The 13,884-nt window shown below is 38.0% G+C and overlaps 1 protein-coding gene across 7 annotated transcripts in view; it reads left to right on the top strand.

The window, feature by feature from the left end:
• The window catches only part of ZZZ3 (zinc finger ZZ-type containing 3), a 79,931-nt gene extending 68,407 nt beyond the window's left edge, over nt 1–11,524 (top strand). For 5 of the 7 annotated variants that reach the window (XM_053590955.1, XM_053590953.1, XM_053590951.1 and 2 more), the window contains 9 exons: nt 2,886–3,033; nt 3,120–3,235; nt 4,150–4,221; nt 5,377–5,478; nt 6,108–6,203; nt 8,833–8,985; nt 9,125–9,259; nt 9,853–9,953; nt 10,239–11,524. In XM_053590955.1, coding sequence (XP_053446930.1) covers nt 2,886–3,033; nt 3,120–3,235; nt 4,150–4,221; nt 5,377–5,478; nt 6,108–6,203; nt 8,833–8,985; nt 9,125–9,259; nt 9,853–9,953; nt 10,239–10,383 — 1,068 coding nt within the window. In that variant the 3' untranslated portion in view covers nt 10,384–11,524. The remainder of the gene's footprint in view (nt 1–2,885; nt 3,034–3,119; nt 3,236–4,149; nt 4,222–5,376; nt 5,479–6,107; nt 6,204–8,832; nt 8,986–9,124; nt 9,260–9,852; nt 9,954–10,238) is intronic. The other 2 variants (XM_053590954.1, XM_053590952.1) reach the window with 1 other exon arrangement.
• The last annotated feature ends 2,360 nt before the right edge of the window (nt 11,525–13,884 follow it).

Genomic DNA, 13,884 nt, shown 5'->3' with positions numbered 1-13,884 from the left:
GCTGAGATCGAACCCACCACTCACTTATGGGGCAGTGTCCTGTTCACTGAGCCACAGGTGCCACCCCACTCCAGCTTAAGTTTTTTTTTTAATTTTTGTAGACTAGGAAGGCTATGTTAACCAGTGTGATGAAAATGTGTCAAACGGTCTATGAAACTAATGTACGGTGCCCCATGATCACATTAATGTACACAGCTATGATTTAATAAAAAAAATAATAAAATTTTTGTAGAGATGGGGTCTTTGAGTGTTACTGATTCTGGTCTTGAACTCAATCGACCCTCCCTCCTCTGCCTCCCAAAGTATTAGCATTATAGGCATCAGCCACCATGCCCAGCCAATAAACTGTTCTGAATGTCTTTAAGGTTGTAGTAGCCAAGTCTATGAGGAAGAAGTTTAAATTTTACTTAATTTTGAAATGTGTATTTTTAAAGCATGAAGATTCTTCATAATTTTCTGTTTTTCTTTCTTTTTTTTGCAGTTTTGGGTGGGGTCGAGCTTGAACCCACCACCCCCGGTATATGGGGCCTGCGCCCTACTCCTTGAGCCACAGGAACCGCCCCATAATTTTTTATTTTTCTTAAAGCAGAACTTTCATGTTTAACAGCCATTTAAAAGTAATACACATTTTTTTTTTTTTTTTTTTGAGACAGAGCCTCAAGCTGTCACCCTGGGTAGAATGCTGTGGCATCACAACTCACAGCAACCTCCAACGCCTGGGCTCAAGCGATTCTCCTGTCTCCACCTCCCAAGTAGCTGGGACTATAGGCGCCCACCACAACCCCTGGCTATTTTTTGGTTGCAGCCGTCGTTGTTTGGCGGGCCTGGGCTGGATTCGAACCCACCAGCTCAGGTGTATGTGGCTGGTGCCTTAGCAACTTGAGCCACAGGTGCTGAGCCAGTAATATACATTTTTATAGTAATTTTCTTGGTATGTAAACATGGAGATAATATAAATACACATTTGTGCTGTGATAGGGTCCCATTAATTGCTCAGTAAATTTGAGAGGCATAACTATTTATCAGCAGTGTATGAAAATACTAAAACAAAACCGTGGAAAAGAATCCTCGTCTTCACAAAAAAACCCAACTTGTATAATATGACAACTTTTGAATTACAAAAGTAATCTAACAAGTGTTGTGGGAGCAGCTATCCTGGGGACTTTATTTTATTAGATGTATTAATTTATTATTTGAATTTTTCTAGCTATATTATTTACTTGGCAATTATTGCTTTCTTTTCATGCTTTTGGAAAACATTGGATATCATAATATATGTATACTCTCTATATTTAGGGTGGCCATAAAGTTTGTGTGCAGTGTAATTGTATACAAACTTTATGGTCACCTTGTATTGATGTTTAAAACTTCAAAGGTTTTTAGAGGCCCCTTATACCTTTTCTGTTAAAATGTGGTTCCCTTGGCCAGCTGTAGTAGCTCACACCTGTAATCCTTGCACTCTGGGAGGCCGAGATGGAGGATCACTTGAGCTCAAGAGTTCAAGACCAGCGTCAGCTCCTGTAGCTCAAGCGGCTAGGGCACCAGCCCACATACACCAGAGCTGGCGGGTTTGAATCCAGCCTGGGCCTGCCAAACAATAATGACAACTACAACCAAAAAATAGCTGGGCATTGTGGCGGGTGCCTATAGTCCCAGCTACTTGGGAGGCTGAGGCAAAAAAATTGCTTAGGCCCAAGAGTTTGAGGTTGCTGTGAGCTGTGACACTACAGCACTCTACCCAGGGTGACAGCTCGAGACTCTGTCTCAGAAAAAAGAAAAACAGAGTTCAAGACCAGCCTGAGCAAAAGTGAGACCTCTTCTCTACTAAAAATGGTAAAAAAAAAAAAAAAAAAATATTAGTGGGGCATTGTGGCAGGAGCCTGTAGTCCCAGCTACTTGGGAGGCTGAGGCAGGAGAATTGCGTAAGCCCGGAGGTTTAAGGTTGCTGTGGGCAGGCTGATGCCGCAGCAGTAGTCTTGCCTGCGCAACCCAGTAGCACTCTGGCTCAAAAAAAAGTGGTCCCTTTACGTGTTTGTAGATTCTGCATTGCTGTTATTAAACAATTTGTTGGTGCAAAAAAGATGCAGTACTTACTAATTGTTACTCGTAATGGATGTAAGGATAGATGGTGTTAGAAAAGTAAATATCAATAAAAAGGGTATTGAGCTGGATCTGATCTCATTTCTATTGGTAGGTAGGCGAAAACATGAAGTTAGGCACATATACTAGGTTTACACGCAGTTGGTTATTTGCTGGTTCTTCATTTTCATTTTTAGTTTATAACTGAATTTTTTTCACATTATGTCAGGAACATATTTGATACTAACAATCTTAAGAATATTTCACAAACATATACAGAAGAAAAAACATACACAGAAGTGTATTAAATTCAGATATTTTAATAACTATGAAGAACCTATGTTCTTTAGAAAGAGATTTTTCTACTAGATTTAAATTAAAAGTTTGATTCTTCTGTTTTACTGTGTTTAGTCACATATATTTAATTTGCCTGTTTTCTTTAGATTTACCGTATTAGTTGGTAGCATGTTAGGTGTTTGTTTTAGTGAACATCTAAAATTCCCAGTTAAAATGAATGAAACTTGCGATATAGAGAATGCAGGGACCATTTATGGCTGCTTAGTTTTATTTGATATCACTGTCATTATTTAAGACAAAAGACGGTGTCTTAAAAGTAGTATATAGGTTTTGCCAAATTAATTTCTTCTTAACTTATTTTCATCTTGAGCATTAGACTGTGTTACCTATTGAATTCAAACAGTGAATAGAAATGCCCAGTTGATTATTTGTATTTGGAGGGACCTGAAAATTTGACTGCAGTTGATTACGTCTTTAAGTTTGGACTTCTGTTTTGATTTGTTTTCCAGGCTGATATAGGGCTTCCATATCCACAGAGAGTTGTTCAGTTACCTGAGATTGTATGGGACCAATATACTCACAGCCTCGGGAACTTTGAAAGAGAATTTAAAAATCGTAAAAGACATACTAGGAGAGTTAAGCTAGTTTTTGATAAAGGTAAGAAACTACATGATAAGAATTTAAGTAGAGAAATATCTGATGGTATCTTACTGTAATAATCCTGTACCTGATCTTGTTTTTAGTAGGTTTACCTGCTAGACCAAAAAGTCCATCAGATCCTAAGAAAGATGGAGAGTCCCTTTCATATTCTGTGTTACCTTTGAGTGATGGCCCAGAAGGCTCAAACAGTCGTCCTCAGGTAAGCAATGTGAACATTGGAGTAGGGAAACTTGAATTGTAGTTAAAATATTTTAACGTTTTGCTGGCTTGTGTTCTTTTTTTTTTTTATTGAGACAGAGTCTCACGTTGTCACCCTGGCTGTGGTGTCATAGCTCACAGCAACCTCAAACTCATGGGCTCAAGCCATTCTGTTGCTTCAGCCTCCGTAGTAGCTACAGGCGCCCACCACAATGCCCGGCTATTTTTGTTTGTTTGTTTGTTTGTTTAGCAGGCCCAGGCCAGGTTTGAACCCACCAGCCCTGGGGTATGTGGCTGGTGCCCTATGGGCATTCAGCCTGGTTTGTGTTCTTAAAATTAAAGCAGTCTTTTACTAGAAGGACATGAACTTTGAAGTGAAGAGAAACCTAGGTTGGAACTTCAAATGTCATTTGTGTTGAAGCCTCCAAGCTGCAGTTTCCTTTTATATAAAATGTAATAAACATTGTCTGTGTTGGAAAGTTGTGAGGATTAAATGTGTAGTACCTGGAATGTGCCCAGTGCAGTGTCCGACACACAGTATTTACTTTAAAAATAATAACTTTGTGTGCGGGATGTGGAATGTGGCAAGGATTTGAGTCCTGCCCTTGTACCATTAGTTAGATGAACCTCTCAGGAGACATGTTTTTCCGTTCTGAACCTACATTGCTTTTTTTAAAAATGAAGTTATAGTACTATCATTTATATCATAGGATTGCTAGCAATATAGAACCAATAAAGAACCAAATGTGAATTAAAAGAATGTAAAAGCATTCTTTAAACAGTAAAAAAAATTATGTATACATTAAAAAAATTTTAATAAACATTTTAAAATTAATTTTAAAATTCCACTTTTTTTTGTTGTTATTTAGCTATATGACGGGGCAGTCTATTATTTTCTCTTTGTTTTATATACAGATGATAAGGGGACGCCTGTGTGATGATTCCAAACCAGAAACATTTAACCAATTGTGGACTGTTGAAGAACAGGTAATAGATATTTCCAAATTGTGCAGGTTAAAAACGAAGCAGCAAACTGTTCGCATTAGAATCAGTACTATGAGTCAAGTGTGTATTGTTGTGTGTGATCCTTCTTTCCCTTGGGTTTAAAATAATTGGACTTATTTCTGTGCACCTTTTTGCACACTTTGAAAATTTTAGATTTTAAGAACGTATGAACTCCTGTTTGGGGATAATTTTTAAAGATGGAACCTGGGTTTTGAGACAGAGATAGAAATTGGTGGTATAAAGTGGATGTTTTCCTAATGCAACTTTGGGAGAGAAAAAACCTGAGGCCCTCAGCTGCAGGTGGTGCCTGTGGCTCAAAGGAGTAGGGCGCCAGCCCCACATGCCCCCACATGCCGGAGGTGGCGGGTTCAAACCCAGCCCCGGCCAAAGAATGCAGAAAAAAAAAAAAAAAAAAAAAACCTGAGGCCAATATAGCTGATCCTGAAAGTGCTGCTTCTGTTATGGAGGGAGCTGAGGAAGCCACATCACTGTGTGTTGCATCAGGGCATACAGCTAGGATTGTGTTTGGGATGTGGCTGGGATGTATTGAGAGGGAAGTTTGAGACATAGCTCTGTCTGAGATTAACTCCACAGCTGTAATAATTTAGCAGTTTATAAAATGCTTTAGGAAAACTTTATTTCAAGCATCTAGGTTTTTCTGCATTTTTAGGACTAAAGGAGGATTTAAGAGATAAGAATGTTAAAATCAAATATTTGAATGTAGGACCACACAAAGAAAGGAAAAGCATTTTTTAATATTCTGAATTCACATGAATTTACCTGTGTTTTTGTGAAAACTATAGGGAAGAGCCTAAAATATTCTGTCAAGAAGAGACATTCAGTTGAAATCACAAAGATGTGTCAAATACCAATTTTCTTATTCATTTTCTGCTTTCTTGTGCTATTATTTTTACTTAAGTGAATAGAAAATAAGGTCTATTATCTAATCTCATTTGTTCCTATGAAGTCTTACATTCCTAGAGATTCTTCCTATAGTGAGTGTATTTCTAGTAATGTGTAACTTTCAAAACTGGGAAGGAAGTATTCTACTTTGAAATGAAATGAGAATTTATTTAGAAATACAGTATTTTTAATTGAACATTTATTTTCTTAAATTTGGTCTTGGGTTTGACTTAGAAAAAGCTCGAACAGTTGCTCCTGAAATACCCTCCTGAAGAAGTAGAATCTAGACGCTGGCAGAAGATAGCAGACGAACTGGGCAATAGGACAGCCAAACAGGTGAGTGAGGAGAGGGCTGCACTTCACTGGCATGCTTTTGATGAAGGACAGTGCTGCTAACATCAGCAACCTGCCGTATCATCTTCTGCTGGAGTGCTGTAGTATGTGTGAGAGATTTTTTTGGTATTTTTTAATTGTATATATATTTGTTGATTTCAGAAACAACTTGAAATAATTCTACTTTGGATTATTGCAAAATATGAAAAAATAAAATAATGAAGTTAGTGCTCCTTGAATGCTTAATGACTAATGATATGCTTTTTGGTTAGGCTGTGCCTTGGGTTTGTTAACACTGCCTTGTTGTTTTCCTAAAAGTGGATCTTGCAGTTTCCTTCTTCACATTCCCATCTATGTTAATAGATGTGTTTTTATGCTACAAGCATTGAGTGTTCACAAATTGAAATATGTGCTTAGCTTGGGAATCAAACACATTTAAATTTGCTAAGAATGATATTTTTGGTCTAGGTTTAAAATATGAGTATATTTGGTGATAAGAGTTATTTCTAGCTCTACAATGAATTATAAATTGTTAGCATTCATTAGATGTAGATGTACATTTTAAATTTTAAAAAGTACTCGGGTATTGAATGTCACCTCATTATGTTAAAAGGCTTGTCATGTTTCCTTAGGTTGCCAGTCGAGTACAGAAGTATTTCATAAAGCTAACTAAAGCTGGCATTCCAGTCCCTGGCAGAACACCAAACTTATACATATACTCCAAAAAGGTAAAAAGAAAACAGATCTGGTGGGCGCCTGTAGCCCCAACTACTCGGGAGGCTGAGGCAAGAGAATCACTTTAGCCCAAGAGTTTGAGACACCACAGCACTTTCCCGAGGGTAACATAGTGGGACTCTGTCTCAAAAAAAAAAAAAAAAAAAAAAAAAGAAGAAGAAAATAGATCAACGTAAATTAATTGCTCAGTGAAATTCTGTGAACTTTGTGATTCTAAATTATTTTCTTGAGAATAATGCAAATGAGTGTTACTTAGAGACTTTAAATTGAATATCAGAAAGACCTTATTGAACTTAAGGTTTTAGGATGTTTGACTCTTTAATAAATATGGCCTGTTTCTGTTTTATAGATACGCTACATAAATCCAAAAATAGAAAGGTTTATTAAGATATTTTAAAGCCAGGTGTGATCTTGTGCACCTGTCGTTCCAGCTACTCAGGAGGCTGAGGCAGGAGGATCACTTAAGCCCAGGAGTTTGAGTCTACCTTGGGCAACATAGTAACAATGTCTTTTTTCTGAAAAAAAAAAAAAAGAAGAAGAAGAAGAAAGGTATTTTATTTAATCCTTACCACAGCTTTAAGTATTACCTTCACCGATAATACCGTATTAATAGCTGCCATTCTTACAGTCAAGTACTCTGGGCCAGGGACTAATGTTATATAACCTTTTATCAGATAGCGAAAACTATCCTCTTCTGCTTTCTGCAGTGCAAAGACTACTGTCTCTTCTACACAGTACTGCATTGAATTGTAGCCAGTTTCTCAGTGTGATTGCAAAACATAAAGGCATCTACTTGGCCTTTTTTCATTTCCTTAATAAGTCACCCTGCTACTTTGTTTCCCACCACTGCCGTCCTTCTCATGAAGAGAAGCTAATAACACATCTGTTGGTGTTATCCTTATTGAAACTTTTTATAATTTTTCCATTAAGAATATTATCTGTGCAGCTCCACATTTTTTAAAAGAATTTCATTTTTTAAAAATTAAAAAAATTCTTTTTTAGGGAGCTTTACAAACCTGTTTTAATTTGCTGATTGTTTGAAATATATTCGTCCTCCCTCCACCCCTGCCCTGTTCAGCATTGCTTACATTAGATATGTATCCTGTAACTCTGGTATGCTGGAACCTTGATAACCAATGTTCAACCTAAGAGTACTCTAATTTTCATGGTTAATTTCTAAGCTAACTTTGTAGGTGTGTTGTGTAGCTTATGTTTTCAAACACAGCTAAGACTGGATGAGGATAGCAAAAGGAATACTGAAACCTAAATGTGGTCCTTCTTTCGGGTGTGTTGAACTTTGGCTGTGAAGATCTTGTACAGCTGTGGCCATGCTGATTCCTTGCCGTGGTCAGAGTCTAATGTTTGGAACAGGTGATAGTTTCCATGCAGACCAGGATATTCTTTGTTGCTGTGCCGTCAGTCAAGACTGGCCATTTGCATAGTGGTCGAGAGTGAGGGCTTTTTTTTTTTTTTATTATTAATATTAAATCATAGCTGTGTACATTAATGCGATCATGGGGCACCGTACATTGGTTTTATTAACAGTTTGACACATTTTCATCACACTGGTTAACATAGCCTTCCTGGCATTTTCTTAGTTATTGTGTTAAGACATTTATATTCTACATTTACTAAGTTTCACATGTACCCTTGTAAGATGCACCGCAGGTGTAATCCCACCAATCACCCTCCCTCCGCCCATCCCCCCCTCCCCGAAGTGAGGGCTTTTTTGTATCACACAGCCTAGTTTGTAATCCTGGTTGTATCACTGTCTAGTTGCAACACAATAAACAGGAAACTTAGCCTCCCTGTGCCTCAGTTTTTTTCATCTTTAATCTACTTTATTTTTCCAGAGAGTCTCTCACTCTCGCTCTGGATAGAGTGCCATGGCATCATCATAGCTCACAGCAACCTCAGACTCTCAGGCTCAAGCGATCCTCTTGCCTCAGTCTCCCAAGTAGCTGGGATTATAGGTGCCTGCCACCACTCCCAGCTAATTTTTCTACTTTTAGTAGAGATGGGGTCTTGCTCTTGTTCAGCCTGGTCTTGAACTCCTGAGCTCAAGCAATCCTCCCACCTCAGCCTCCCAGAGTGCTGGGATTACAGGAGTGAGCCACTGTGCCCAGCCAGTTTTTTCATCTTTAAATTAGAGATACTACTTTATAGGAATTTTATGAGGATTAAATGACATTGGCATAGAGTGAGCAATCAGTCCTTCGTAACATTATGGAAATTGTCCTTCTGCGTATAGTCTGATGTCTGGCTTAGGCCACGTCCTCCTCTTGGCTCATCTGTAGACCGTCAGAGGAAGTGAATAGAGCCAGCATTAGAATGGCAAGAGTAGCATCAATGCTGGAGATAAAAATAGAAGCTAGATGTCAAGCAAGTGGTCCCTTGTACTGTTGTCGGAGTATTTCTTCTGAATTTCCTTCCCTCCCTCCCTCCTTCCCAAGCTAGTTATACTTTAAAAATCTCGACAGCATGGTAAAAGCACCAACATCAAAGTAATCTAAAGGCAGAAGTAAAATCTTATATGATAGACTTGTTGGAAGTAACATTTATATTTTTGATTCTTACAATGATTTTCTACTCTGCCAATTAAAAATATGTTTTCTCACTTAGTCTTCAACAAGCAGACGACAGCACCCTCTTAATAAGCATCTCTTTAAACCTTCCACTTTTATGACTTCACATGAACCACCAGTGTACATGGATGAAGACGATGACCGGTCCTGTTTTCACAGCCACATGAACACGGCTGTTGAAGAAGCGTCGGTAAGTAACGTATTCAGTTATTATGCAGATCATCTTTAAAGGTGAAAAAATCTTACAAATAAAAAAAATTCTACATTGGTATTTTCTTATACTTCATTTTCAGTATCAACTGACATTTTTGTTTTGTTCTTTTTAATAGGATGAAGAAAGTATTCCTATCATGTATAGGAATTTACCTGAATATAAAGAATTATTACAATTTAAAAAGTTAAAGAAGCAGAAACTTCAGCAAATGCAAGCCGAAAGTGGATTTGTGCAACATGTGGGCTTCAAGGTACATTCTACTTAATCTTAGTATTCCTTTAATTTTTCAAAGAGTAATGAGAGATACTTTAAAGTGGTTTCTGGAATGTTAAACTCTAAAACTTCTAAGCATGTAGGAAAAAGTTTTGCACTCCTCCATTAATTTACACAAAAAGTGTCCCATAGTTCCTGATGGCAAGTGGTTGGTGACTCAGTAGAGTGAAGACAAGTGTAGGTATCTATAATTTGAGGTAAAATATGGAAGAAATTTTTATTTCCTTGTTTCTTTTATTTGTTGCTATTGTTCATGGATCAAAAATGGTTTTTTCCCCCTTTCAGATTGAGAGGCTAATAGAAATTCGTGCACTCATTGCACAACATTTTGAAACACCCATTATGTTCCAGGCACTTTGCTAAAGGTTAGGGTTTCTGCGGTAAACTGGACAGACTCAGTTCTTGCCCTTATTCTGTTTTTATTCTTATAAAGAATTTAAAGAAGGTAAACAAATAAGATAATTGAGTACAAGTCCAGCATACTGGAGTACAGTCAGAAGCTGCTATGATGCCTTTGAAATTTTGATAAGGAATTTATAGCTAATACTTTTTTCTTTGACTCTATTACAGTGTGATAACTGTGGAATAGAACCCATCCAGGGTGTTCGGTGGCACTGCCAGGATTGTCCTCCAGAAATGTCTTTGGATTTCTGTGATTCCTGCTCAGACTGGTAAGTGTTGTTTTCATTGTCAGTCTTAAATTTTGACAAGAAAATAGCTTCTCAGCCATTAGTGAATTTGATTTCCAAACTTCTTAGAAGTAGTTTAGTGAAGTTAACTTTGTTCTAGGCAATTGAATTTTTCCTGTAATCATACCACATGTCAAATAAATTTCCATTAGATATTTTGATAGATTAATGGATTTAAACAGGTAGAGCTGTGACGTTTTATAAGATGTAGACCAAAATGCACCCAGTTCCACATAATGAAGTGTTTGTGTTTTCTTTTCTTTGCAGCCTACATGAAACAGATATTCACAAGGAAGATCACCAGTTAGAACCTATTTATAGGTCAGAGACATTCTTAGACAGAGACTACTGTGTGTCCCAGAGCACCAGTTATAATTACCTTGATCCAAACTACTTTCCAGCAAATAGATGACATGGAAAGACCGTCATTTACTAATCCTCCTCAACACATAGCAATGGTATCATTGTTAATTATGTGCACAGTTTGGAAAGATTCTCTGCTTTCCCTGAAGTGACACTCACAGCATGAGAGCTTCCTGAGTGTTCTCGTCCAGCACAGCTCTGCACCGTTGTGGCTCAGATCACTGCTCAGCAGCAGAACATTCCTGGTGAGCAGAGGTATCCCTGGGGAATTTGTCGCCACCACCTTAAAGCCTTCAAGGTGGTGATCTTAAATGGGGGAGATGGAGACGAGAGCACACATTAAAAAGAGAGTAAATTCCAAAGGTTTCAAAGAACTTGGTCGTAACTATGATAATAAGATGACAAAGTATTTATATTAAAACAGTTTAGTAGCTTTCAGTTTTGTGAAAATAGTTTTCAGCACAGAAACTGACTTCTTTAGACAAAGTTTTAACCAATGATGGTGTTTGCTTTTAGGATATATACTTTAAAAGAACTCATTGTCCCAGTGGTGGTCATTGATGGCCGTTAGTAAATTGGAGCTGCTTAACTACATTGATATCTAATTTCTTTTAACCGCGATGAACTGTTCGTATCACCAACAGTGAAGCACTACAGGAGGCCGCTGTGACTTTGCTCCCTTTACCAGCCCATGGTGTGTGAATGTTATAAAATTGTCACTCAGATATATTTTTTAAATGTAATGTTAAATAAGATGATCATGTGATGTGTACAAACTATGGTGAAAAGTGCCAGTGGTAGTAACTGTGTAAAGTCTCTAATTCACACATTAATTCCTTTAAAGTACACAGCCTTCTGCCTCTGTATTTGGGGTTGTCGATACAACTCATCAAAGAAAACTGCCTAATATAAAAATCATATATATGGTAATAATTTCCCTCTTTTTGTAGTCTGCACAAGATCCATAAAAGATTGTATTTTTATTACTATTTAAACAAGTGATTAAATTTAGTCCGTGCCGTGAGCAGGAGTTCACATGCGTTCTTTTATACTGCTGGATTCTGTTGTGCATCATTTAAAACATTTTGTATGTTTCTTCTTATCTGTGTATACAGTCTGTTCTTGAATAATGTTCATTTGTCAGGAGAACTGTGAGAAATAAACAATGTGGATACTGTCTGTTTATATTATAGAATGCTTGTTGTGACTTCCTTTTGGTTAGATTTTGGATTTTTTTTTTTTTTTTAAACAGTGTTAAAACCAGAAATTGGGTTTTTGTTTTAAGGGTTTGCTTCACATATATAAGGGTTTTCTCTCTATCCTTTATAAAGGGTGAGAAATATATTGTGGAAAAAAGAATAAACGGGAGAAACCCTGCAGAGGATGGCAATATTTTCACTCTGTGTGCTAAAACACTAAATAAAACTAGTTTACAAAAAAGAAACACAGACTCGGTTAAAGAAGGTAGCAATTCTTATTGCTCAGATATGAAAACTCAATCAAGTTGAAAATTTTTATTCTAGTTCTTTTTGATGAAAAATAAGCCTCCATGTATTTAAACGTAGGGTTTTTGAAAATCACTTTGTTTCTTGAAAATTATTATTGACTATAGGAAAAGATAGTATAAATATTCTAAGACTAAGTGTTATACCTGATGCAATTTCTGGAGTTGCCTGTTTTTTCCTATTTTAAGTCAAGGGAACGTTATGTACTAGTTCTCTTCATTACATAGCAGGTATTAAAATCATACCCTGAATTTTTTAATTGAGAAAAGTAACAGGATTTTTAAATATAGAAATACGAGAATTTTAAAGTAATATATTGATTATAGATCACTGATGATATAAATACAGTATATCATATCGGAAGGAAAAGTAAATGAACTTGAGCTTAACTTCTCACTCTGAGGTTATTAGCTGGGGGAAGAGGGGAATTGTTAGCATTCTGGGCATTTTATTAGAAAATGTTACTTGAATATACCAGAAGGTCTGCTTTTCCAGCCTGTAATTAAGCAAGACAGTAGCTCTTGATGGTAACTTCTGTGTTTGTTTTAGAAATAATGCCAGTTAGTTTTGGAGAACCATTCAGAAATTCCATAAAGTGTGAAGTATGCTTTGGAACGGGGCTATGCATGATACAATTGTTATATAAACAGAATAGACAAAACAAACCAATTGAATGCATATTTCAAGGGCAAAGATTTTGAGACTTTTGAGTGGTAAAGAGGATTATTTTCTGCTTGAGCAGAAAGATGTGTTAATTTTGCATTTTTCAGCTCCAAGCACATGGCCCTCGTGGCTTTAAAAGGCCCTGAAGGAGAGTAGTAGGTGGTGATATGGTGGCGTTTGATTCAGGGTTGCAGGAATGGGCAAGGCTGTCATGTGCAGTGGGATTTCCATCTGCCCACAAAGAAGTGTTGGCTGTAAGTGACAACAGATTGTACAAGACTTGGTTGCATTCAGTAGGTTCAAGATCTGTTTCCTGATACACTGTGCTCAAGTTACTTGCTGGTAACTGCAGGAGCTATAAATGATACCTGAAACCACTGCTGTTAAGGCAGAGGAGGTTTCCTTGGGGTGATGCTCTAATAACAGCAAACACTGGTGCAGTGCTTACTGTGTGTCAAGCCAGCATGTAGGAACTGATTGTCCACAGCCCTGGAAGGCAGGGTCATTGATGGTCCTGTTTTCATAATAGGAAATCTATCCAGAGAGAGCCTAAGGAACTCACCCGAAGTCCTATATTTAGTAAAGTGGGGTAGCATGTGCTCAACAGAGCACTCCTGAGCGAGCGTCCACCTTACCGCCCTCTTCCCAGGCTAGAGTATCTCTCTTGTGTTGGGCATCACGAGCGTGTGAGGAGCGGTGAGGTGTGGGCTTTGCCTTGCATTCTTTTCCCCTGGGGTGTGTTTCTCAGAACATAGGGCTGGGCGCTGGCAGTATCCAGCTGTGCGGGGCAGGGCAGAGCAGCACGTCTGTGGTGAGGAGGAGCGCCGGCACATTCTGCCACTGGGAGTGAGAGACACAGACACGTGGGTTCTGATCGGGCAGCCAATGTGCAGCTCTGGGCAAAGTGGGAACCAAGGCTTGCATCTCCTGCCCTGGGTAGGATTCTCTCATGCGTGGTGTGCACATTTCACTTACCCTAATGGTAGGCCTTGGCTGTTTTTCTCCCCTTCCCCCCTTTTTAAAATTAATCACAAAACACAATTTACTGAGGTGTGAGGAACATTTTTTAAAGATGAAATGGAGAAAGTGGTACATCACGTGTAAGTATCTCGTGACCTGTCCTTTTCAGTTACATGTGTAAACGTGAGTGGCGTGTGCTGTGTCAACGGCAGTTTGAAGTCCGCTGTTCTAGTGTACTGGATGGAACTGGACATCTCCAGATTCCAGTAGGTTTTTCCATAAGCTTACGAAGGCGTTGTCCATTCTGGGTAAAGTGTGCATATGTATATGATCCCAGAGGAAACAGTTCCTATCACTAGTTACCTGGAGTTAAACAATTCTGTCACACTGAGAACAGACACCATTCAGGTCCCTCTGCATCT

Source organism: Nycticebus coucang, chromosome 5 (genome assembly GCF_027406575.1).
Source record: "Nycticebus coucang isolate mNycCou1 chromosome 5, mNycCou1.pri, whole genome shotgun sequence".
Lineage (NCBI taxonomy): Eukaryota > Metazoa > Chordata > Mammalia > Primates > Lorisidae > Nycticebus > Nycticebus coucang.
Note: the sequence above shows the minus strand (reverse complement) of the source record. Positions and strands in the feature narration are given on the sequence as shown.